Source organism: Stigmatopora nigra, chromosome 8, assembly GCF_051989575.1.
Source record: "Stigmatopora nigra isolate UIUO_SnigA chromosome 8, RoL_Snig_1.1, whole genome shotgun sequence".
NCBI lineage: Eukaryota > Metazoa > Chordata > Actinopteri > Syngnathiformes > Syngnathidae > Stigmatopora > Stigmatopora nigra.
This window is the reverse complement of record NC_135515.1, coordinates 1317834-1343969: the sequence shown is the minus strand read 5'-3', so window position 1 is coordinate 1343969 and position 26136 is coordinate 1317834. Positions and strand designations below refer to the sequence as shown.

General features: G+C 36.9%; 3 protein-coding genes across 3 annotated transcripts in view; all 3 read left to right on the top strand.

The window, feature by feature from the left end:
* Positions 1-4422: 4422 nt before the first annotated feature.
* On the top strand, positions 4423-18771 carry oafa (OAF homolog a (Drosophila)). Its single transcript, XM_077723108.1, has 4 exons — positions 4423-4734; positions 15276-15410; positions 16058-16238; positions 18153-18771. Exons 1-4 carry the CDS (start codon positions 4522-4524, stop codon positions 18431-18433), a joined length of 810 nt encoding a protein of 269 aa, XP_077579234.1. The 5' UTR covers positions 4423-4521; the 3' UTR covers positions 18434-18771.
* A 1100-nt stretch (positions 18772-19871) lies between these two features.
* Positions 19872-24263, top strand: tlcd5a (TLC domain containing 5a). Its single transcript, XM_077723109.1, has 3 exons — positions 19872-20193; positions 21408-21833; positions 22661-24263. Exons 2-3 carry the CDS (start codon positions 21617-21619, stop codon positions 23173-23175), a joined length of 732 nt encoding a protein of 243 aa, XP_077579235.1. The 5' UTR covers positions 19872-20193; positions 21408-21616; the 3' UTR covers positions 23176-24263.
* Positions 24264-25024: 761 nt separating this feature from the next.
* Positions 25025-26136, top strand: part of arhgef12a (Rho guanine nucleotide exchange factor (GEF) 12a) — a 30095-nt gene continuing 28983 nt past the window's right edge. Inside the window, exon 1 of the mRNA XM_077722529.1 lies at positions 25025-26050. Within this exon, the coding sequence (XP_077578655.1) occupies positions 26019-26050 (32 nt within the window). The 5' untranslated portion in view covers positions 25025-26018. The remainder of the gene's footprint in view (positions 26051-26136) is intronic.

Genomic DNA, 26136 nt, shown 5'->3' with positions numbered 1-26136 from the left:
TGTATATTAAATGTTCTGATTGTTCCCCTTTTTAAATCAATAATTGTCACTTTTTAATCCTTTTTTTCTGTGTTTTTAGTTCAAAAATAAATTGGTAAAATCTAAAAATATATATATAAAACCTAAAATAAACATTGTTTTAGATCTATAAAAAACCTGAATATTCAGGGATTTTAATCCAGTTCTTTTAATCCATTTATACAAAAAAATCTAAATATTAAATCTAAAATGGTCCACAAAACACCCTATTCCTTCCTTCTTTAATCCCAAAACTGTATCATAGACTAAGAACAACCCGCCAGAAAATGTCTATCCCATCTCATGTAACAGTTTCATCTTATTTTCAGTTCACTTTCAGGTCGCACGGTTTGACGATCAAAGGTAACTTAAGCTTTAGTAAATAAGGAAAGATCTTATTTCCAAAGTGCTGGCTCGGTTCCCCCGATTTGAGTTCCCAACATACCAGCATGGTTTGGGATTGTATCCTTCCATACAGGCTAATCCCGCCCTAAATCTCCCCTACGGTGACCAAATTCCAACCAATGAATTGTTTTAGATTGTATCTGAATGGCTGCCACTGCTGTTTTTGTAACCCTAACCCGAGTCTTTCTATGTTAACATTGACCCACAAGTCCATCCATGCCGATCCGGGGGTGAATGAATGAGGCTCGGTGGGCGTTACTTTGTTTACAGCCGGATTATCTGATTGTGTGCTGGCAAAACACCAACAACAGTGGATCGGACAAATAGGCCCACAAGGCTGCCCTAAATTACGTGAGTGACAAACCCTAAACCTGTGGTGAGTACCGTATTTTCCGGACTATAATTAGCATTTTTTAAACAGTTTTTCTGTACCTGGGACTGATAATATGTCATATTTTCTTTACTTTGACCAACAATATATTGTTAATCTGTCTTTTTTTAGTCAATAGTTATACAAAAAAGTATAAATGTTATGTTAAAGTACTTATTTTGACTGTTTTAGCCTATTTTACATTATTTTTCCATATAAATTTGTAGTCAAGTGCAATTTTTTCTATATATATTTGTAGAACTTATAGTCCTTAAGTGATTTTGACCTTATAACAACGATATGGCCATTCAAAAATATGAATTTGACATCAGAATTGAATTCCAACTACCTTGACTTCCATCCAGGCTCGTTCACCTCCTGGATTCTCGCTTTTAGCTCCGTCTGGTGTAAGGGGAGACGTATCTTCTTGTCTGGCTTTTAGCCTAAAACAGTTTGAGAAGGAGGACATATGTGAAAATATCATCAGGATTTGGAAAAGCAGCATGATTTTTATTTTTTTTCCTCCATGAAAGCTCAAACCCAGACGTTAGATTTTCCTTAACATTGGCTGTCTTCATTCTGCCAGATGGGAAACATCCATTGATTATCCTTTTAAAATCAAGCCTATTCAAGGAAAATAATGCAAGCAAAAAGTAGCAATGAATGTGTCTATAGTGTGTTTACTGTATGTGATGATTGACAGCTCACAGCTTGAAATGTGTTACAAAGACATGGGTTTGACCTTTGACCTTCGGCATGTTACCGCACATAAAGCGTTACTTGAGTGGAATGTAGTACATACTTCGTTTTAACAGATAAAGGAAGTGCTTGAGTTAGACTATAAATCTATTTTCTGTGTAGGACTTTTATGTCCCTTTTCTATATAAAATTGGATTAGATTAGATTATTATTTTTACGTATAATCGTGTTTTCTTTTCACAATGTGGACTTCACTGTTAAAAAAAACTGTTAAACACTTTTATCTACCTCGGCGAGACAGCTGCCTGTAAAAAAAAAAATGAAGAATAAACATTACAAAGCTTCCCAAGTTACCACCACACCTTTGACACCCTGCTGTGATTGTGGAAAGTTTTACAGCACTCTAAAGTGTAAAAAAAGGCCCATCATCAAATTGAGAACACTGGAAAACAACAGCAATGGAAAAAAACATGATTTTACAGGGGAAAAACAACATGAAATAACACAGGATCTAATTGTATACTCCACATTTCCTTGAGTAGGAAAACTGTGTACTGTAGTACAATGTACAAGAGGCTATTTTAGCCACACTTCAATGATGTGAGCACGCGTGTGCAAATGTTAAACAATGAAGTGATTGCCGGTTAATAATAAACACGTATGCACACTGTGGCTTGCGTCTTTCTTTGCAATTTGTGCCCTCAGGCCTCATTCGCTAAACTACAAAGCTTAACATTTTTCTTTCATTTATTATTATTTTTTACTTTTAGTATGTTTTAATTCATTAATTCAGTTACTTAAGGTCATTCAGTGGTGAAGGCTGGTGTTTGAAAATAACTAGTTTGCTCAGTTATTCATTTTTTGAACTGCTTTTTGTCGGAAGGGACACAGGGGGTGCCGGAGCTGATCCTGGTCAATTATGAGGGCAAGGTAGAGCACACCCAGAATTGGTCAGCAGCCAATCATAGGGCATAAGGAGAGAAAGGACGGCCAATTATAGAGATAGGGGAGGTTTAAGTGTTTAACACGGTAGTTTAGCATGTTTTGGGGATTTTGGGGGGATTCGGAGTACCCGGAGAAAACCCACAAAAGGTCATTGGGCTGATCTAGGATTGATTTTTCAAGGTAACGTAGTGTATTTGTTGGAAAATATATGTGGGTTTGATTTTTGAGGCATAATTTCATAAATCTGACTTGAAATAAATAGTTTTTGAATGTTTATGGCACTTTTGGTGCTTTTCTTGATGACTAAATGTTGTCATTCAAGTGGTTTTGTTTTCTTAAAAACTTCCGTTGGCCCCCCGTTTAGTTTTTGAGGAGCCCCCGACTTAAAAACGTTGTTTGCTCTGCCTGATGGCCTCGCCGTGTTTACTTTCTCCTTCACTGGAGCGACCGTGCGTCCCACTCTGCGTGGCATTCAAATACTGGGGGTCATTAGACCACCCACAATGCTTTGCGTATGTCAAGAGAGATAAAGACCTCGGATGGTTCAGTGCAGGGACGACATGCTTCTTTTTTACAATCAAGTATTTAAACAGTGTGACTTGCAGATTACCATTCAGATTACAAGAAGTGCTTTTTACCCCCTTTTGTGGCTGCAATCTAATCTCAGGTGAAATTTAAAAGAAAGACGTGATTGGATGTTATCAATTGGGAAACAGCTTGAATGAATACATTTAGATAACAGTTTAAAGTAACCATTCCAGACATGAAATATATATATTTTTCCCCAAAATGAATAAATAATAACACCAAACACAGTTACTTTTATATTGAGGCCGGGACTACACTAGGGGTTGAACCCTTGAACTCAAAACTGCAAGGCGGACATAGTAACCACTTCTCCACTGTGTCAACATTTTATTAATTTATAAATTCATTCATTTTGTGAATTGCTTATTCTTACAAGGGTCTAAGGGGGTGCTGGAGCTTATCCCAGCTAACTACGGGCACCATCAACATCAACTTGATTTCACGTGGACAGTTTAGATATAATATTTAGATTTTTATTTTTATAAATGATTTAAAAGAACTGGATTAAAAGCCCTGAATATTCAGTTTTTATAGATCCACAACAATGTTTATTTTAAATATATTTTTAGATTTTACAAAATGATGTTTGATCTAAAAACACAGAAAAAATTGATTAAAAATGACAATTTTGATTTAAAAGGGGTAAAATCAGGAAATTTAATATACATCTTTTCTCTTCATTTTAATTTAATCCTAAAACATTTACTTTCCCGGGCCACAAAAATGATGCGGCGGACCAGATTTAGCCCCCGGGCCACCACTTTGACACATAACCCTAACCACTTCACCATTTGGAAATAATTCCGAACTGCATTGCACATGTATGAAAACGACACTATTGTTTATGTTAACCACAGTTGGATACAGTATCAAATGTTACTATTATGGTCCACGTGACTTCAAATGTGATGTCCATATGTCCAATGTGGACTTTTTGAATGATCAGGGTATAGTAAATTGACCTTTTAAAGGTTGAAAAGTATACATTAGTGTTAGTTTGAGGTGTAAATAGTTGAAGAAGCACTATATAGGGAGAAAATGGTGTTCAGTAGAGGGGTATTATTAGTTGAGAGTGTAGAAGGAGGATCACATGAGAGGCCTCCTTCTATAGGGGGGATGGGCAGGAGTGTGTGGGAGAATGTGTGTGTGTGTTCCTTTAAGAGTTTACTACCAGCAGAACACACACACACGCACACACACACACGCGAGAAAAGTTTTCAGTGTGGATTTCGGAAGTGACGGACCAGTACAAGTAGTCAAAAAAAAAAACGACGTGCTGCTATTGGATCGCCGATTTCATCTGCTCGGATCTCAAAGCGTCTTCTCAATGGAAGTTTACAAAAGAAAAGAGTAGCGAATTGCAGAGATTGGACTTGAGCGTCTTTTCTAAAAAAAAGATCCAAACGCGCACTTCGATGTTGTGAGGAGAAGTCTTGAGATATGAGCGCAAATATTTGGATTACGTCTCGAATCGGGTGGTTTTTGCGGGTTTGGGGATGTATGTGAGTGACGTTAAGGTTTTGCTGCTTTGGCCGCTGTTGATGGTCTGTGTTGCGGGTTTGGGATCCGAATTGAGGGTTCGGGTCCGGTTGGCTGACGGGATAGTGACTGAAGAAGTGCTGGAGGCGGATAGTGAGAAGGATTTTATATCGGTGGAGTTTAAGCAAGGGGATGGGACACTTATCACCTTGATGGTTGACTTCAAACAGGTGAGGACGGATGTTTTTTATTTTGTTGCAAACTTTTGGCAATGTTTGGGTTTGATCTTCATCTTTTTCTCTAAAAGAGCATCTTTCATCTTCATGCCAGAAACGGTAAAATGTTTCCAATTGAAATGAATGAGATAGAAATGTTCCTGAAAAGGATCACAGGTTTAAAAGTTTAGATGTTTTAAATCTATACAACAGTCTATAAAAATAATCAACATTGGAAAAACAAAATACAAATACTGTATCTTAAAATAAATGGCGTTTTTCTACATGGTATTTATTATAAGCCTAATTTAACTCATTAGCTGCCATTGACGTTCCCTCCATTGGAAAACAGTATTTAGACATCAGTCATCATCAATGGCATTAACCAAATTAATAGGTGATATAGTATTTACATTCCTATCTGAATTGTACCCTGTAATCTGCACGTGTCTGGAATAGGTTAGAACAAAAATCTACAGTCCTTGAAAAGCTTTTTACACACTCCTTGATAATCCTTGAACATTTTGCCAAGACCAGCAAAGGAAATGATGCCTGATGAATGTGTTTAAATTGGTTTAATGACAACTATCTACAAAGTACCCATATATAATCTGCAATCCAACAAAGTACTTCTCCATTCTCTCTACTGAAGGTGCAATCTATACTTACGTACTCCTATGTCATGATTAGTGAACTCAATGTACCTTTTTGGGGGTCCTAAATGTTTCCAACCTATAAATCAAGTAAAGCTTATTTTAAGACAGCAAACCCAATGTACATTATGGCAAGTTTTTTTTCCTGCACAGCAACCAAAACCCGTGTGTTTCATCCATCTGTTGTGGTGAGACAACAATGGTCCCTTCAAGAACCTGAATGCTTTCCCCTCAGGCTACAATGTGGCAAAAAAAAAATACCCCCAAAAACCGCAACCCACTCAAGCTCGCCATAAGTGAGTTCCATTCATCTTTTTTTTTTCTCAGAGAGGTCAAAACAGCTGCTCGGACTTCGATTTATCTAAGACGCCCCCCACCACCCCATACCCCTTCTCCTCAATATCATTATAAACCACTGGTGTCAAAGTGGCGGCCCGGGGGCCAAATGTGGACCGCCGCATCATTTTGTGCGGCCAGGGAAAGTAAATCATGAGTGCTGACTTTCTGGTTTAGGATCAAATTAAAATGAAGAGTATAGATGTATATTATATTTCCTGATTTTCCCCCTTTTAAATCAATAATTGTCATTTTTAAATCATTTTTCTGTGTTTTTAGTTCAAAAATCATTTTGTAAAATCTAAAAATATATTTAAAAAAATAGCTAAAATAAACATTGTTTTAGATCTATAAAAAAATGAATATTCAAGGCTTTTAATCCAGTTCTTTTAATTCATTTATTAAAAAAAATCTAAAAATTATATCAAAAAATGATCCGGCCCACATAAAATCAAGAACCAACCCGAGTCTGACACCCCTGCTTTTTAAACCCAGCTGTGCTGCTGTTTGGAAACCATATTTAGCATTTTTCTAAAAGTAGACTAACAGATCCAGTGTCCCTTCCCTGACCGACCATCAAATTTGGAAAGATGACGCTGTGGAAAATGACTACTGGGAGACACGTCTTTTAGCGGAAGTGTGGTTATGTGTGTGTATATATATGTGTGTGTGATGGAGAAAAAAGCATGTGTACATATACGTGTGTGTGATTGGTCGCTGTCACACAGAAGCTGACAGCCTAGTGAGATGTGAGGGGAGAGATTTAGAAGGATTAAGTGGGCATGTCTGACCTTTTTGATCCAGTGCGTCTACTTGGCTAACCAAAACAGCTAATTTGCAGTTAGGAGAGTGAGCGAAGAGGCCATCGCCCCAAATAATTGCTGACCCCCCCCAAAACCAAACCAAACCAAACGACTCCCGCTTTTCTATTCGCCACAATAAAAAAAGGGACATACTCTGAACTTTTCAGCTAAGGGGGCCTCTTTTTTTGGTGCACCCCCACTTGTCCAGACACTCATATGGTTTTGTTTATTTGGAATGGAAGCGTTTAGATGACTGTTGCTTTATCTGTTTCAGTGCAAAGTTAGAATTTGTCATTTTTTTTTATAACACGTGTCTTCCTATTCTCGTTCTTTTCCATGTGTTTTTTATTTAAGTCTGCTTGGGCTATCTTCAAGATTTATGGAAAGTTGGATGAGCTGTCACTTCCAGCTGCTATGAATCCTCACTATGGGATGGAAGAGGAGTGTTTTAACGGGGGATGTTAAAGACTCGCAATGTTATGCGGGGGCATTTCAAGCTGGGGGTGGAAAAATGTTCACCTTGTTTTTGGAATGAAGTTGGGTTTTTATATCTTTCTCTATAGCAAGGGTGTCAGACTCGAGTTGGTTAGCGGGCCGCGTTAACGTCAACTTGATTTTATATGGGCCAGACCATTTTAGATATAATATTTAGATTATTTTTTAATAAATGGATTAAAAGAACTAAATTAAAAGCCCTGAATATTAATTCTTTTTATAGATCTAAAACAATGTTTATTTTAGCCTTTTTAAATATATTTTTAGATTTTACAAAATGATTTTTGAACTAAAAACATAAAAATTTATTAAAAAATGACAATTATTGATTTAAAAGGGGGAAAATAGGGAAATTTAATATACATCTATACTCTTTGTTTTAATTTGATCCTAAAACAGAAAGTCAGCACTCATGATTAACTTTCCCGGGCCACACAAAATGAAGAGGCGGGCCAGATTTGGCCCCCGGGCCGCCACTTTGACACCAATGCACTATAGCCAAAAACTTGAAAAATGACAGGGTTGTTGCTTAGAAAAAAATGTCCAAATTCACCTTTACAATGAGGCACACTTAAATTTTTTACCACTAGGTTTCAATTTGGACCAATAAGTGTTGATCTCACTTGGTTTTTGTGTCGATTATGTAAAGGCAATCAAAATTATCACTTGACCAATTGTTTTTTTACGCTTTTGAGCTATATACTCGCTATTTCGGGGTCCCCTCTACTCCAAAAGCACATGTGGAAAGCGGTGATGCGGTTGAGCTCACCGTAAAAGTGTGTCACGTTGGCTAAACCTCTGAAAGATTGCTGATAAAATCTCTCTAACTGCACGGCTTAATCACCCTCCGTTTACTCTGACGCCACTCATAACTCCGTACCAGATGTTTACAGTTCTCGCACAGATGAATTCCACATTTTAAACCCGAGGCAGAGTGGAGTGTTTACAACGTGACCTAAATAAACTTGAGACCAGAGACGTGGTCCTGATTTTTGCTGGTTTATTTTCCCACAAAAAACCTGTTTGTTGTCCAAAAAAAGAATTAGAAAACAGTGTATTTCTTGCACATCCATAAAAGAATTAAATAATGTCACAAAGTCAATGTTTACATTGATTTTTTTGTTCCAAATTCAAATATACAAACTTTTTATACTACTTTGAAGTAACTTTAACAATGGGTGTATAACTTCCAGTTGGAATACTTCTTTAGATGATAATAATATACTCAATTATAGATGGTAGGTGTATAAAGGCAGCTTTGGCCTGTTATATTTTATGAATTCATATTTCAAAGAAGCAATTTAAACCCATTTTTTTCTCTCTTCCACAAGTTAATCTTGCCTTTTTTTGTCTCTCTGATTGTGTTCCAAACATGACAGATCCGCCCATCTCACTTTAACAATGAATAAGGTATAATACACTCTAAAACGTATTGTGCAAAGGGAAATCTAGAGTTTCTGGATTATATTAGCTCCATGACACATTTTAGCTGAAATCCCATCTTAAATCTTTCATCTTTTTTCCCATCCTTGTGACTCTGGTTAAGTTTTTGTTTATCTATTGGCCTCTGGTGAGAAATATTACATTTTGGCAGTGAAGCAAGCAGCTTAGGCTTTTTTTTTCTTCCCATGATTATCACTTCGGATAACTTTGGCTTTTGTTCAGTGATGAAACAAGGTTACAATTTATCGCTTGCACGAACCTGTTTAACAGGCAGTTGTCAACTCTGTTGATTTCAAGAGTAGGATTATGGGAATTTAGCCCTATCATGTTCTAAAAAAAAGCCGGTGGTGACTCTTAAAGTCATTTGTGCAATCATGTCCAGTCCTGGCCCCAATAACTAAGTACCGTGTAATTTCCATGGTCTGAATAAATCTAGAAAAAGCTTTAAAAACTGTAAATACAGTTATTGGCATTGGCTGCCATTACTAGTAGTTGTCAACTTACCGTAGTTTGCTGTTTAATATACCTGGGGTATATTAAATGGTGCACAAACGAGAAGATACAATCCACTACTCAGGTTAAAGCTACTTACTGCTGAATAAAGTCAAACCCGTTGCCGTTTAATATACCCGGGGATATTAAACCATTAAGCCATTTAATATAGCCATGCCATTTAATATACCCGGGTATATTAAACCATTAAGCCATTTAATATACCCTTGCCGTTTAATATACCCGGGTATATTAAACCATTAATCCATTTAATATACCCTTGCCGTTTAATATACCCGGGTGTATTAAACGACAGGGGTATATTAAATGGCGCACAAATGGGAGGCTCAAAAAAGCAAAAAAAGTTAATATACCCGGGTATATTAAACGCCAAAATAAGGTACTGATAGCCTAGTGGGGGGTTGAGATGTATATATAATATAAACAGATCTAGAAAAAAGGAAAGCCTCTGTATTTTCTGGAATCAAAGGCAAATTTTTCTCTCGCTTTCACTCAGTCGCTTTTCTTTGATTCTTAAAAAGACAGCTTCCTCTCTGTTCTTTTTGGTGGTCTTCAGAGTAGCACACGGGGGCCCCTTTTGGCCTCTCCTGGCCCCTTCGCCGTCCCCAGTGATGTCTCTATCCTTGAACCTCCTCCTCCCACTGGTAGGCCAGATGTTCTTCTATAATGCCGCCGATAAAGAACAGGCTTTGAAGAAAAAAAGTGTTTTTTGATGCACCTGTTTTGGCTCGACTGGGATCAAAACCCCTCTTTTGACCACAGAAACTCAATGTGACTCCCCTTGAGAGTTAAAATCACTCGGCAACAACAAAAATAAGCCTATAAAACATTTCTAATCTGATGTATTTGTGGGTTTCTTGTTTGAAGAAGTTGAAAATGTCAAAAAGAAACCAAGAAAAATGAAAAATAAAGCTATGTGTTGTGAAATTAAACAGAGTCTTATTGTTTTAACCCTTATCAACGTTGTATGTGTTGCAACAGGATATGAAAGCATCAGGCTGAATGGGATGGCCGCCTTGTTTATTCCTTATCTATCGACTTCATTTCCTATCCAGTTAGCGCTCTCATTTCCTGAATGCAAAGATTTCCCACAAAACGAATCACTGTCAAAGTACTTGCTTTTGATGTGCAACTAAGCTATTTTTAAGGTTAGAACATTGTACAGTAATCCCTTGCCATTTCATGGTTCATCTTTCACTGCTTCACTGCTTTGTAGATTTTTTTCTGGGGTCTTTTTTTTTAATTCATAAAAACTTCAATGGCGACTCGGACTGCGCACTGAAGAAAAAAAAACATTTAGAAAAAAATAGGGTTCACCCTACTTTGCGGTTTTCCAATTATTTGACCTAAAAGGTCAAATAGTGGCCATGTTTGGTCCATATTAACTGCCGAGATATAGAGATATATAGACATAAAAGTATAGAAGTATAGAAGTATAGAGGTATAGAGGTATAGAGGTATAGAGGTATAGAGGTATAGAGGTATAGAGGTATAGAGGTATAGAGGTATAGAGGTATAGAGGTATAGAGGTATAGAGATATAGAGGTACAGAGATACAGAGATATAGAGATATAGAGATATAGAGATATAGAGATATAGAGATATAGAGATATAGATATATATGTATATGTTTATATTTCAGGAACACGCTTATTTATTTATTACCTATTTATCTATGTCTAAAATGTATTTTACCGTGTCTGTATTCTCACCCTCTTGCTACTCTGACAGTAAAATTTCCCAAATATGGGATGAATCAAGTTATCTAACCTAATCTAATATACTGTATATACTGGACAAGTGAACATTTTGGAAGAGGATGAGTGGTTATTTTTCCCCGGCATGTTTTTCATGGCATTGACTGCTTTGCTCTTTGGACAGCCAGGTGTGACCAAGCCCAAATGTGCCTACATTCCTGCTGTTGGGGCTCTGTAATTAGCTTCAAGTCAGGCATATCTTACGATGGAGCCCTTTTCTCGCGCTCTTTCGCCTTCCCTTTTGTCCCCCCCCCCCTCCCCAAACTGATCTTTAATCCCTCCTTGCAGAGCTCCTCTGGTGCACACCAAGGAAAACATCCTCCCCCATCACCAAACATTTCAAAAGCTGTGTGTTGTTTTAAAAGGGCAAACTGAAACATTTAGGTGGGACGCTGGGGTCTTGGATAAATATTGAGTTACCAAAGGTTTTTAACAGAAGCCAAAATAGGGGGTAACTAGAAGGTTATATGTTCCCAAAGGTGTCCGTTTTTACATTTCAAGGAGAGAAAAAAATGTGAATTATGCAAGATAAGAAGTTGCAAGTTTCATGTGTATATATATCTGCTAGCTCTGCACCACAGGTGTCAAAGTGATGGGTCGGGGGCCGAATCTGGCCCGCTGCATCATTTTGGGTGGCCCGAGAAATTCAATCATGTGTGCCGACTTTTTGTTTTAAATCAAATTAAAATGAAGAGTATAGATGTATATTAAATTTCCTTATTTTCCCGCTTTTAAATTGATGATTGGACTTTTTTAATCATTTTTTTGTGTTTTTAGTTAAAAAATAATTTTGTAAAATCTAAAAATATATTTTAAAAAAAGCTAAAATAAACATTATTTTAGATTTATAAAAAAACTGAATATTCAGGGCCTTAAATCCTGTTCATTTAATCAAATTATATTTTTTAAAAAAGTACCTAGATGCAGTACAGCCATGCAGGTACAAAGTACCACTTTGCATCTTCAAAAATCGAAGTATTTGCAGAGTTGTTACCGATTATACTCTATTTTAGAGCCTGGTTAAAGGATAAAAATGTGCAATTCATCACAGCATTTTGCTTTAATCTGCTTGCAGTTTGTCCAAGTGAGACGTTTACTCACTGCAGCCAAAAATGGACTGAAACCAGATGTTGAGTATCTTATTGTTTATACTTCATTCATTGATGATGTGGATCTAATAAGAAAAAATTGCATGTGTTCTTACTTTAACTGAAAAAATGACCTAAAAATGAGGCCTCGGGATTCCCTTGTGACCATCAATCTGAATTATTATCATTCCAGTCAGATTAGAAAATGACAATGGTGATTTTTGTGTGTGTATTCATGATTATCGCCGCTAAATGGCTAAATGCTAACATTGTTAGGCCACTGAAACAATGTCACATTGATGTATTTGTTGTGAGTATCGTCTTTGCTGGGTTACAACGACAGTGTCTGAGAATATTTCCTGTAAATGGCAGCCTTTTGAGGTTATGAATAGGCTTTTTGTGTACCTCCTTTAAATAATCCGCCGCGCCAAAGGTAAGCGGCGCCCGGTTTTCGCCTGTTTTAAAGGTCTTGGTATGACCTACTAGTGCGTTTTTATCAATGCCCGCCTCTGTTTGGCTGTGGGCCAGTCCTTGGTTTCCCTGCAAAGTCTCGGGTGCGAGGAAGCAACGCAAAGGAATCTGGAATTGTGGGGATTATTTACAGCCGGGCCGACATTTGTAGCTCTCTGGTGGGGGAAAAAGCTTAAGGCTATTCTTATTCTTTTGTGTTTTGCCAACTATGGCGACAGATTCATAGGTAAAGATGAGTGTAAGAATCTAGATGTATGTATTAAGGAATTTTTGTTTGTAGCCTTCCAATCCAAGATGACTTGTAGTGGTCTTGCAAAAACCAAATGTTTGGGACTCTTGAAACCTTTTGTTTGGTTTTACGATCTTAGTCAGGTTAACTTTGTTTAGTCCAGTGCAAATGGTGTGAACAAACCAGTAAAGCTTGGTGCGGAGCAAATAACCAGTCCGAGACGGTGGTCTTAGTGGGGTTTTGCATCATTTTTGCAAACTAGTTCAGAAATCACATGCCTTTTTGTACCTTATGTAAACACAGAAAATGAATTGAATTGATTTGAATGCTTTTATTGTCATTATACAGGAAGAATGAGCTTTAAATCTTCACCATGATGTGCACAAATAACAACAAATACATAAATGGACAGCTAAATCATCAATAAAGAACAATAAATAATCAATAGATGATAAAGAACCAATAAATAACAATAAAAAATCAATATATTATAAAGAATCAATAAAGAATCAATATATGATCGATAAATAATCAATAAGTAATAATGATTAATCGATAAATAATCAATAAATAATAATAGATGATCAATGAATAATAAAGAAACAATAAATTATATAAAACACTAAATATTAACAAAATCAATAAATAATAATACATAATCAACAATTCATATCAAATAATCAATACATAATAATAGATTATCATCATGATAATAAATAATAAATAATTCATATCAAATAATCAATACATAATAATAATAATCATCATAATAATAGATAATCATCATAATAATAGATAATCATCATAATAATAAATAATAAATAATTCATATCAAATAATCAATACATAATAATAATAATCATCATAATAATAGATAATCATCATAATAATAGATAATCATCATAATAATAAATAATCAATACATAATAAAGAATCTATAAATACATAATTAGTTAACATTATAAATAAGTAGTAGTCAACATAGATAAGTAGCCAGTAGTGGTCCTATAAGTCAGTAGAAAAGTGGCTAAAGTGCTTATGGAGTTTCAATGTAGTACAAACTAAGTATTGATTAGGTCCTCATTGGTACAGAACTTGAGTTGAGTATGGTGATGCCTCTTGGGAAGAAGAAACTGCCCTGGAGTCTATTTGTCTTGGCTGTTATGGCCTAACATTATGTATCAAAATGTCCTAGTACCATACTCACTTTAACCTTTTGACTAAAATCCATGTGGTGCCTAATGGGAGAGGAGAACTTCCATTTATGCAGAAGAATCCTTTAAGTTGTGAGATTTTGTGTGTAGCGTTTCTCCAGTAGCGTTCCAACACACACTTACTTGGTAAAGCTATGATACTTATTTTCCCCTGTAATTAGCCTGAGAGCCCTTGGGCACATCCATATGGCTGACGTGAATACCACGCTCTTTTTTTTCATCTCTTGGCTACAGAAACACATACACGCTAGTAAAAATATCAGAGTGTACTATGTGGGGGGTCCTGAAAATGTGCCCCCAACACCTGAATTGGAGGGGAAATTATACATCAGACTTTTTACTATTCCAATGGTGTCTCATTTCCTGCTGCCTTTTCTTTAAATATTTTAATTGATATGATTAGCTGGCCACCAATTCACGTTGTCCCCCACCTGGTACCCGTAGTTAGCTGGAAATATGCTCCAGCACCCCCCACGACGTCTAAAACAAACCATGATTGAGGATAAACAGGGTTGGAAAATGAGTGTAATAATTAAATAGACATGTAGTTAGTTTTAAGTAGAAAAACATGAACAAAAACACAAAATACTTAAATTATAAAAGTATTTTAATAGTTTTTTTGTTTTTTACGCACACATGTATGAAGTTAATGTTGCATGAAGCCCCTAAATCAATATTTACTCAACAATTTGCTCCTAAAAGGTCAAATAGTGGCAATGTTTGCCTTTATTGTGTGCTTGTCAGACACCCTCAACTGACAAAATTGCTTTACTGAATGAAAAATATGCAAAGTTAAGGGTTAAAACATACTTTAGTCATTGTTGGTATTCATGCAGGAAGTGGGAGTGCGGATCATTAAGGTTATCGGGGGGATGTTTATTTGTCCCTGCTGGTTTTTCAGACAAAAAACTTTGCCTCTGGCTTGATGATACGAGAGTGTGAAAAGCGGAGGAGGGGTGCCGGGGACACTGTGTCTGTCTCGTTGGAAAAAGGGGAGGAGTAAACTTGTTGGAGGGATCATGTCAGATGAATGGGAGGACAGGTCGCCTTTGCGGTTTGGAGCTTCCCATCATCCTTTGCATGAAATCTCTCTCACAGGACTCTTTATGGCCTTGGCTTTGGTGCTGGGGTGAGCGAGTACTTGCCAATGGCAACAAAGTTCCTTCTTTTCATTCTTTTTTACATTTTTTAATGGATTTTCCACTAATCTCAACTATTTGTTTATCATATGAACTGTCAATGTGTCAATTGCCCCTTGTTATGAGTCATTGGTTGTCCTTTGTATCCTCGTGCCTTGTGATTGGCTGGCTAAAGATTCAGGGTGTCCCCGTCTCTTGGCTTTGATATGCTCCGGCACCCTTGCAGAACCTTATGAGGATGAGGAGTTTGGAAATTGAATGAATAAAATGATGTTTGTAAGATGCAAGTCAAGGCAACGCTGCATTGAATGCTATTATTCTAGTATAATGACAATAAAAGAATTCCGTTCTCTTAAAGCCAAAATTGCGAAATGGAAATGTCGTTCGTCATGGCTCGTCTTTCTTCTCTTGGCAGGAAGTGAAGATATTCCGAGCACTCATCCTGGGCGAGCTGGAAAGAGGACAGAACCAGTACCAGGCCTTGTGCTTTATTTCACGTCTGAGCCGCAATGAGATCATTCCCAGCGAGTCCATGGCCCGCCTCCGACAGGTATCAATGACCTATCAAAGACGTATCAAAGACCTATCAAAGACCTATCAAAGATGTATCAAAGATGTATCAAAGATGTATCAAAGATGTATCAAAGATGTATCAAAGATGTATCAAAGATGTTTCAAAGATGTATCAAAGATGTATCAAAGATGTATCAAAGATGTATCAAAGATGTATCAAAGATGTATCAAAGATGTATCAAAGATGTATCAAAGATGTATCAAAGATGTATCAAAGACGTATCAAAGACCTATCAAAAACCTATCAAAGACCTATCAAAGACATAACAAAGACCTATCAAAGACCTATCAAAGACATAACAAAGACATAACAAAGACCTATCAAAGACCTATCAAAGACCTATCAAAGACCTATCAAAGACCTATCAAAGACCTATCAAAGACCTATCAAAGACATAACAAAGACATAACAAAGACATAACAAAGACCTATCAAAGACGTATCAAAGACCTATCAAAGACCTATTAAAGACCTATCAAAGACGCATCAAAAATGCATCAAAGACACATCAAATATGTATCAAAGACCTTTTAAAACTCTTATCAATGACTTATCAAAGACTCATCAAAGACCTATCAAAGATGTGTTTACATTTAGCCCCGTGGATTTTTGTCGCCTTCCTAGAAAAACCCTCACGCCATCCGCCTGGCGGAAGAGCGTCGCGGCGCCGAACAGCTGGTGATGAGCGCCGGGGTCAACGCCAGCCGAGCCTGGCAACTGAGCGGCCACGTCCACAACATGTGTAGCGAAGCCCGAGAGGCCATCTACACCACGGAAGCTGACGTCAAGCATTGGCTGGACAAAGGTCAGCTGTTTTACTATTTGCCTTATCTTTGTGATGTCTCTGCTGCTACCCACGCTCTCTCAATTTGCCATTGTACTTTTTTTGTTTTATTTTGTATGTTTACATTCCAAAGAAGTGTCTTTTTTCTCCAAATTTGGTAGGGGATAGAAGGCCGTTCTTTAATGATTCATTATGATTGCAAAGTAGTGAATTCGTGATAAGTGAGGACAAGATAATCGAGGGATTACTGTATATAAAAATGCAGCTTACTCTAATTGTGATTTATATATCACATTTTTTTGTCATGGTGATGGTGAGATTAATTCCATAAAAAATAGGGTATTCTTCCCATTTACACATTGTGTTATTTAGTGCAAAATCTGCAAAAAAAGTTGTTTGTATTGTTAATGAATCACTTGTACGTTCTTATTTGTTATAGTTCACTGGCTTGTATAAAAATATTTGAAATGAATGGAGGGAAAAAAACTTTTTCAGACACTATAGTAGCAATTTTTCTCACACCACTAACACATTCTGTAGCATCTATTTTTCCCCTTCATTTTAAACGGTTTTCATCTTTTTTACAAACACACAATGCTCAATAAGAATACCATATAATGTATTTATGCCCTGCCAACATTTTTTAATTCAAAGACCTCTTTAGCATACGTGAACAGCTGTTGATATGAAGACTCCACAAAAGCATTTGCTTATCTATACAGTCCTCGATAATTTGCATGAAAGCCATACTGTTGTCCCTTTTTAAGCGGCATTATAACATGCAAACAATGTCAAATTGTCATGCTCATGCAACCTTTATCTACAGAGGCCATCATAAACGCACCATTTTTGCATGATAAAGCTTCCCATGCCTCCTCCTTACTACAACTATGACCCAAACTTGCTTAGATTTGACACAAGTTACCCTAAATTATTAAAACATATTTATTGCAGTCCATAGGAATGAAAAATGGGAGTTTTTGAATGGTATAATCCTATAAAAAATGCTTCTTTGCATTGGCAGGATGATTTTATAAGGAGAAAAATGTCATGTTTACTAAAAGGCAGTCTTCTTAAGCCTTTATTTGCATGATAAAAGAACCACTTGAATGTTATTTAAATGAGCAGTAAAGAATGGCTTGAGGGATTCAACCCCATTACATGATAATAGGCCACCTTTTGCAAAGTTTACAATAGTCTACAATGAAGTACTAATTCCGGGATGGCCTACAAGTTAAACACAAAGAGTGAAAATTTGAAATGGCGAGAGTCAAAGAGCCGCATCACCTGCCAAAATAGACAGACATACACACTAAAAACACACGTTTAAAACCATATTATTCACTATAACACTTTTTTTGCCCTTACAAAAAATAATGTGTTCATTTCAAGGGAACTGTCCACAATCTAATTTGTCAAATTATTTTTTAAATATAATTTATTATGGGTTTTTAATGGACCCTGAAGCATGAAATGAGTCAAAAAGCCACAATATACAGAATATGAGCCAAAAAAAGCCGCATTCATTTAGGCTTGGAGCCACATGCGGCTCAAGAGCCACATGTTCGCCAACCCTGTTTTAGTTTAATTTAAAGATCCACAATCTAATCTGCCAAATGATTTTTTAACTATAATTTATTGTGTTTTAAATTATGAACTTGAGTGAATTTAAGAGAAAATAAAAATCTTAGAAACATTAAATGAGATTAAAAGAGTCACAAAATATGAGCCAAAAAAAGAGCCACATGCGGCTCAAGAGCCACATGTTCACAAACCCTGTTCTAGTTTATGTTATTCTGTATATTGCTTTAAGATTAAAATAAATAGTTATTTCTTCAAAACAATTGAATATACTATGAATAACCTTCCAAAAAATGTGGCAACCCTGTTAAATTTCCCTTTAACTTTGTACCCACTTTTTTGTTTTTTTTGCAGGCCGGGACGGCTCCACATTCGAGGTGTTACCCCACAATTCCGAAACACCTCAATTCCGTGCCTGCCACGCCACCGCCGACCTCTGGCAGCCATGTTTGTGCACATACGCCTTGCGCCTGGAGTGGTACCCTTGCCTCCTCAAATACTGCCGTAGCCGTGAGCCCACGGGTAGAAGCTCCTCCTACAAGTGTGGCATCAAAAGCTGCAGTAAAGGCTACCGTTTCACATACTACGTCCCCCAAAAACAGTTATGCCTTTGGGATGAGGAGACATTAGTTTGAAGACATGTTATCGAAACTCATGAGGAAAAACTGGATCATCGCTTCCAGATGTTGATGCTGGAAAAAATCCATTTTGGGAGGATGGAGAAGGAAAGAAAATGTGATTTTTTGCCTTTATGATGGTGGCAAAATTGTCGCTAAGGATGAGAAAACATCCCAAAATGGCAAAGTGCCTTTATTAAAGCTGTGCAACCTGATTTTTATGAACAATATTGTGCAGGGTTTCCTCAAACTGTGCATCAAAGTGGTTCTAGAGTGATTTTTTTTCAGGTTTTTTTTGGCAAACTAATAGTGTTTGTCATGTTAAGTTAAAAACTGTGTTTGTAACTGTTAATTTATCATACTTTTTTTCTTATTTTTTTGGAAACCCTGCACTACTCCATCCATATGGACTGACCAAGGAAATACCAATACTGGATTTATTTATTTTTATGTCAGACATTTTCAAGTGTTTTTTTTTTCATTTTTTTCAGACATTTTCGGATTTTTTTTGGTTTTCTTCTCGGGATGTCATTTTTATTCGTTATTTTCCATCCTGAAAAGAGTCTTAATTAACCACAGTTTCTCAAGAAACTTGACAAAAAATCAACTTAATACTGTGCCTAGTCCTTTTTTTAAATAAGGCAGTCTTACTTTTGACCTTTTGACCTTTTAGGTGTTACGTGCTGCTGCCTTTTTGGAAGTTTGTTGTACTAAGCCAAAGTGAAAGAAATGGTTGCTCAAAAAAACAAAAAATGTCATGTTTAGGAGGACAAAAAACAAGTTATTGAAGAGGACATTTTATAATAATTACAAAGTATTGCATTCACTCTCCTAACTTCCTTTTTTTGTGGCCTTTCCCATACTGCCACCATTTGGTCATTTTCAAAACACATGTTTACATCATCTTGTTAGTATTTTTTGGAATATTTAAGTTTGCATTTAAAATACATGCTTACTTACTTTAGTTCTATTCAAATCATTCTTTCAATTTTTGGGACCAAATGGAGCAAAAATTTGACTTTTTTGAGTAACAAATGAACCAAACTTGTGAATTTAGCTGACTTTTTTTCTGTGAGAAAGTGCCTTAATATTCCTGCCTTTGTTTTGTGTTTAAATTATGGATAAGTACATTTTTGGGGGATTTATAATGCAGTCTGTCATAGAACCTCAAAATCAAGTTTAGCCATGAAATAATTTATTCTAAATTACTCATGATATAGGCAATACTATACCACATTTATATGGTTGCATTAAAATTATTAATGTATTGCATACATGCAGTGAGATCCCCCCAAAAGTGTTCCCACTCCTGGTTTAACTCCAAATTGTTTTATTCCCCTTTTGTTTTAATTTTAATATGCCACAGAAATGAGAAATTAGTGCCATTAAAGAATTATGTTTCCATTGTTGTCCATTCAACTGCATGGTCTCTTTAAACGCGTGTGTAATTCAGAATTTGGCCACAGAATGTCGCTGTTTGACAAAAACCGAAGTACCGCTTCTACCCACTGAGCAGTCTTGCAGAGGAATGTACAAAGACGCAATGGCTTTAAAATGCAATGGACACCCGAATTGTTGCATGTTTAAACATGTTTAATAGTCGTAGTTCGTGGCAGCTTAGATTATAAGGCGTGTCGCTGAAGTGTTTTCGTGATCAGCGCTTGTCAAGAGGAGCTTCAGCCCGATGGAGGACAAAGACTGCACGCCAAAATGAATCATGTGATTATCTTATAAAACAAAATATATTAAATCACGCCAGCTACATGTCCGATGTCAAGGTAAATATATATTTATTTTTCCTCTTTTAGATTGGAGTAAAAGTGGGCGTCGAATTGGTTAGCACGATAGCCGGCTGTGGCTAGCCAAACTGCAACGCTCCTTTATAAATTTCTCTTAAAAGTCATCATTTTGAGGTTTGGAAATTGTTTTGTTCCTTGTTTTAATATTCGGGTTGTGTTTAGGGTTAGGAGGATTAATGCGATCTGTTAAATCGGGGAGGATTTATTCATGTTTTTGACAGAGCTGTCATTATTTATATTATTTATATTATTTAACATATTTCCGTTATTATTGTTTTTTGTACGCTTTAGTTTTCATGTCATCAACATTTTTGATATCATATTCATGGTATTTTATATATATATTTTACAGGTTTGACTTAAAACTATAAAACTGAGTATTTTTAATGCAATAATAACAATTTATAGAATAGCAATCCTATCAAACGTCCTTAAAAGTAACATGAACAATAGATGGCAGTCTTTTAACCACTCAATTGTAGTTTAATAATGACAAATTCTTATAACACTTGCCTGGATCTCAATGCCAAAAACTTTTAATGATTATATATTTATAGTCCAAGTTTGTCCTCCAATCAATTTGTCGATCTGTAATTTCCAAAGAAGTAACCTTTGATCCATCTCTATTAATATTTCACAATGTAAAATTGACAAGACCACACAAACACATTATTCCCATGAATTGCTTTAGAACCGGGGTAGGAAACCTATGGCTCGGGAGCCATATATGGCTCTTTTGATAAGTGCATATGGCTCTCTGCCTTTTTAAATCATAATTTTTCTTCATTAGACTCTTCTGAATGCATTCTCTCATTGATTAGCAACAGTAAAATAATGTTTTTAAAATAATTCCGACTTTTTTAAACTTCCAAACTGGTAAAATGAATACTAAATGCTCAGATTTTCATGTATTTGGACTTTTAAATTCATGACATTAGAAAAAAATGAATTATTTACGTCTCTCTTTGTCAAAAAAGTTCCCGACCCCTGTCCCCTAGTGTGTCCTCCAATCAAATTGTCCATCTGTGATATCCAAAGAAGTGACCTTTGGTCCATCACTATTAAATATTTCGCAATGTAAAAATTGACAAGACCACACACACACACATACATACACACATTATTCCCATGAATTGCTTTAGAAGCAAATATGTTCCAATGTCCTAATCCTAACCCAGTTATCTCTCACCTAGTTTGATATTGTGCAAGGCAAGCTGTAACAGTGAGGGTGGACCCATCCAGCTGCATGGCACCAGCGTCACAGGCCGACCAAGGCACGTCAGACCTCACCCCATCCAGCCGTCAAGGGGTCGACTGTAGCGCTATTCTCGCACAAGCAAAGGCGAATTGTTATGGGAACAATATCACACTGATAGTACTGTAAGTCATCTCACCAAGCGGGATGGCATTGTTGCCTGCAGAGGAGAATATGGTCGTATTTGGCGGCCTCTTGAGCCTCGCCAGTTGGTCGTCGCTTTACTTCGTCCTGTGTCAACTCAACGGTCGTCGTAGCTGTGAGTGGAATTGCCGATTGGTCACCTTGTTGCATGGTATCCTGGCTGTATGTGTCACGGCTTATATCGGCTATGTGGATGGACCGTGGCCTTTCAATTACCCAGGTAGGATTTTGAGTCTTTTCAGTATTTGTCATTAAAGCAACTAAGGACAGTTGTAGTATTTATAAATCCTAGTTTTAAACATGAGGGCAAAGTTCAACATGTCATTGTGAGGGTATGGAATTATAGGACATTTCTAACTGCTGATTTATGGAAAAGAAAAAATAGTAATTTAACTAGACCACTGGTGTCAAAGTGGCGGCCCGCGGGCCAAATCTGGCCCGACGCATCATTTTGTGCGGCCCGGGAAAGTTGATGAGTGCTGACTTTCTGTTTTAGGATCAAATTTAAATGAAGAGTATAGATGTATATTCAATTTCCTAATTATCCCCCTTTTAAATTGATATTTGGAAATTTTTAGTTCATTTTTCTGTGTTTTTAGTTCAAAAATAATTTTGTAAAATCTAAAAATATGTATAAAAAAAGCTAAAATAAACATTGTTTTAGATCTATAAAAAACTGAATATTTAGGGATTTTAATCCAGTTCTTTTAATCCATTTTTTAAAAAATATCTAAATATTATATCTAAAATAGTCACTCTAAAAATTACTTCTAGGTATGAGTATGAGCATGAATGGTTATTTGCCTCCTTGTGCTTTGCCATTGCCTGGCCACCAATTCAGTGCCAAATAGCAGCTGGGATAGGCTCCAGCACCCCCTGCGAACCTAGTGAGGATAAAATTGATCAGAAAATTAGATGAAAAATGCCAAATACCACACTAGTATACAAACATAAAGACTGTTAATGCAACTAAATGTTCACGCTGATATTCTTTATCTTCTGCAAAGAGCAATTTGATTAATGCAACCACTTAATTTTTTTTATTAGGTACAAAGAACACACCTTTGCAGATAAACATCATGTTGCTGAGCCTAGGCTACTTTGTCTTCGACATGGCCTGGTGCGTGTACTTCCGCACCGAGGGTGCCGTAATGCTAGCCCACCACAGCATGAGCATCCTGGGAATCCTTCTCACCCTCTGGCTGGGCGAATCCGCCATCGAGGGTTGCGCCGTTCTCTTCGGCAGCGAGATCACCAATCCGCTACTTCAGACGCGATGGTTCCTCAAGCAGACGGGACGTAGCGGCACCCCCCTGGCGAACGCCGTGGATGCCATCTTCGTGTTGCTCTTTGTGTTTATGCGAGTCTTCGTGGGAGGCACAATGCTCTACTTTGAGCTGAAATCGCCAAGGCCTAGATTCTTCATCAAGTGTGGGGGCGTGGCCTTGTACGCGCTCTCGTGGGTTTTCACCGTGGACATTGTTCGCTTCGCATTGCGCAAGAGCCGGAGTTGGAAGGAACGGAGAGAGGACGCCAATGGTCACAAAGGAAAGATGACTTGAGTTGAGATGAAGATGTCCAATTTAGGAGGAAAAAACATTGTTTTAAGACCAGGGGTCGGGAACCTTTTTCACTAAGAGCCATAAACAATACATATTTTCCAATGTTATTCCTTTTGAGCCATACTACACGTTTAAAAGTCTAAATACATACATGTAAACAAGTACATTTTCATTTTTTTGTAATTTCACCACTTTTAAAGTGAAAAAAAATGATTTTTTTTCCAAAAAAGATTCTTATACTGTTGCCAATCTATGAGAGGATGCGTTCCAGAAGAGTCTAATGCAAAAAAATTAACATTAAAGCAGTTTTAGATGTAATTTCTCAGTTCTGTCACCAGCATTTTCCATATTTTAGCTCACAGGTTAGCAAAAAGCCAAATGCACCCATTGAAAGAGCCACATGTGGCTCCCGAGCCTTAGGTTCCCTACCCCTGCTTTGGGCAGTCATTAAAACGGATCACTTTGGTTGTTGTCTGAGGGATTTAATAGGCAAAAATAGGAGGAGGCTTATGTGGCTGGAAATTCAAGCACTAACAGATGTTGCTGTTGGTTACAACAACTGAGGGGAAAAAATGGTTTCTCTAAAAGGCTGCATTTGTTTGTGCACATCATTTTATAGCCACAATTCGTACATGAGTCATTTCAACCAAAATGTTGTCCTTGGTAACAGTGAACCACAAAATGTGGCCTAAAAACATGGCCGTTGTTTGTGTATAAACTTATGAGTCATTCAGAAAACAACAAATGGACAAATGCCTTACTCAGGGATTTTATTTTTTTGATAATTAACCTTTGCAAAAGTCATCTTTATCCCCTCATTTTATTTGGTACAACTGTGATTATGATTTTTAATGATGGATTAAAGAGTGAATGTTTTTAAATTAAAAGTACTGCACTTGAGAGGGCCAAATGAAGTGTCAAGTGAATGTAGTATGTCTGTTTTTATTACTTAAATTTAACTTAATAATGCAAAATTGGTGCCGTAAGATGCTAAAAAGCCTGCCATTTTATTACAAAACATCAACATTGTGAATTTACAGAGGAAGCAAAAAGTATATTTGTGGTGTGCCTTAATATAAGAACTATAATGTCTTTTTTGATTCTTTACTGTAAATTCCACCTCATTAAAGTGGCCAATGTATTAATAAATGGGAATCCTGTGGTTTGTATACATCTCAATTTAAATTGTATTTTTATATATATAATATATATGCATTAAAGGTTAATGACAAAAAAATGGACACTTGCCCAATAAAGGGTTAAAATATCTAATTACTCAAACTGGGTGTTTCCTTTATGTCCACAAGACGGCAGTAGAGTATAATGATGACCTGTTGCGTGACGTGGTTCCTACATTACAGAGGTATACATTGTTCTATTTAAAAAAAATATATTATTACACACTGTAACATTAAACTAATGCCTTTTAATTACGTGAGAAAGGTTAAGAATGTATGTTTTTATTCAATTGGGGAGGGTTGAAAGAGTGGGAGTAAAGCCAAAACACAATGATTCACAAAATGACATGTCTACGTGTGGAAAACACATTTAATGTTAGATTTTTCATATATATTTATGTGTCAAATCTTATGATTTGTGTTTGAATAAATCCAAATGTGAAAGATTTGTTTCCCTGCCGTCCTTGTGTGTCTTCCATCGATGTCAGTTACGTCATTATCATGATTTTAGTATGTATACATGGAGTTTATGCATGTTTATTATACTCGGACAAAAAATAACAATGATACGGTTATTCTTTTTCACTTTATTGGCAAATATTTGAGTCTTTTGATGCATTTTTTTGGTAAGGCAGGATGCTGTTTTGCCACCTCCCGGCGGAAGTGGTTGCTGGAAGTTTGGGATCGCGGCGACTGGCAAGCTAGCAAGCTAGGGCGTTGCTAGCGGCACGCAGAAGCGCTTTTTCCGACGGTCCCTCAACTTTTCCTTCCTCGTACAAATGACGCCGAGCGTCGGGATAAGAAGTCGCGAGCGTCCCTGAAACTTTTCAACGCCGATCGGGGTGTTGTTTTTCATCCACGGGGGACTAATCTTTTTCTTCTCACCCCTCGAGGAGACTTTTTTTAAGGACGTGGACCTTAAAAAAAAAGCTAGTGGCATATGAGGAGCGTTTTCTCCCAACTCATCGGGATCGGACTTTGCTTTGTTTGCGGTGGAAACACGAGTACCCTGAACACACCATCTGATTTTTTAATTTTATTCTTTATTTTTTTAGCAGGACGTTAACAATACTGAACTCTTCTTTCCGTTGAGGATTCACACCAGTGAGCAATTCGCTCATTCACACACTTTTTTTCCTCATTTTTTTCAAGTGGCTCATCTATTGGAAGTATTACGGTATCGGAAGACTCTTCAACGGAGACTACTGCTATATCGTGCAGGAGATACCGTAAACTACCGATCGGAGGAATCCGCAGGATCTCCCAGGGACGTCTCACCCCCACTCAAGCCGAGAAGGGGTGGTGGTAAGCAGGCAGACTTGACGGCATCACCACGCTGGATTACCCGAAAAGTGGGATGTGAATGCGGCGCGGAAGAACACGCAACCCCGGTCAGTAGTGTTAGGATATCACCGAGGGGGGAAGGATATCATCTATTTACTCAGGCCCTGATTCATTTTTAGGGTCTGCACCATTTTAAGGATCTAGCTTCCTGTGACCCCCTCCTTCCCCAAACATTGAGAACAGTTGCGTCGTTGGCTTTTATATTTATATATTTATTTTTTTTACAAATGCCAGAGAAGGACGCTCCATCAAGTCGCCTCATCACACTCTGGAAAATGATAATCGGATATAATTCCCTGCAAATCTAGAACCGGAAGCCCAATGAGTGACACACAGTCCAGTTTCACTGACAGGTATAGTATATATACTCAAAAATGTTTTTTAATTAAAGAAAATAATATTGTTGATGTTTTTCATAATCGTTGGTGCATGTGAACAG

What these genes read in the sequence shown, in the direction of transcription:
- oafa (XM_077723108.1), top strand. Translation starts at nt 4,522, where the DNA reads ATGTATGTGAGTGACGTTAAGGTTTTGCTGCTTTGGCCGCTGTTGATG. An exon ending in TGATGGTTGACTTCAAACAG is followed by an intron (nt 4,735 to 15,275) that starts GTGAGGACGGAT and finishes TTCTCTTGGCAG; the next exon opens with GAAGTGAAGATATTCCGAGC. An exon ending in CCATGGCCCGCCTCCGACAG is followed by an intron (nt 15,411 to 16,057) that starts GTATCAATGACC and finishes TCGCCTTCCTAG; the next exon opens with AAAAACCCTCACGCCATCCG.
- tlcd5a (XM_077723109.1), top strand. Translation starts at nt 21,617, where the DNA reads ATGGCATTGTTGCCTGCAGAGGAGAATATGGTCGTATTTGGCGGCCTC. An exon ending in GTGGCCTTTCAATTACCCAG is followed by an intron (nt 21,834 to 22,660) that starts GTAGGATTTTGA and finishes TTTTTTTATTAG; the next exon opens with GTACAAAGAACACACCTTTG.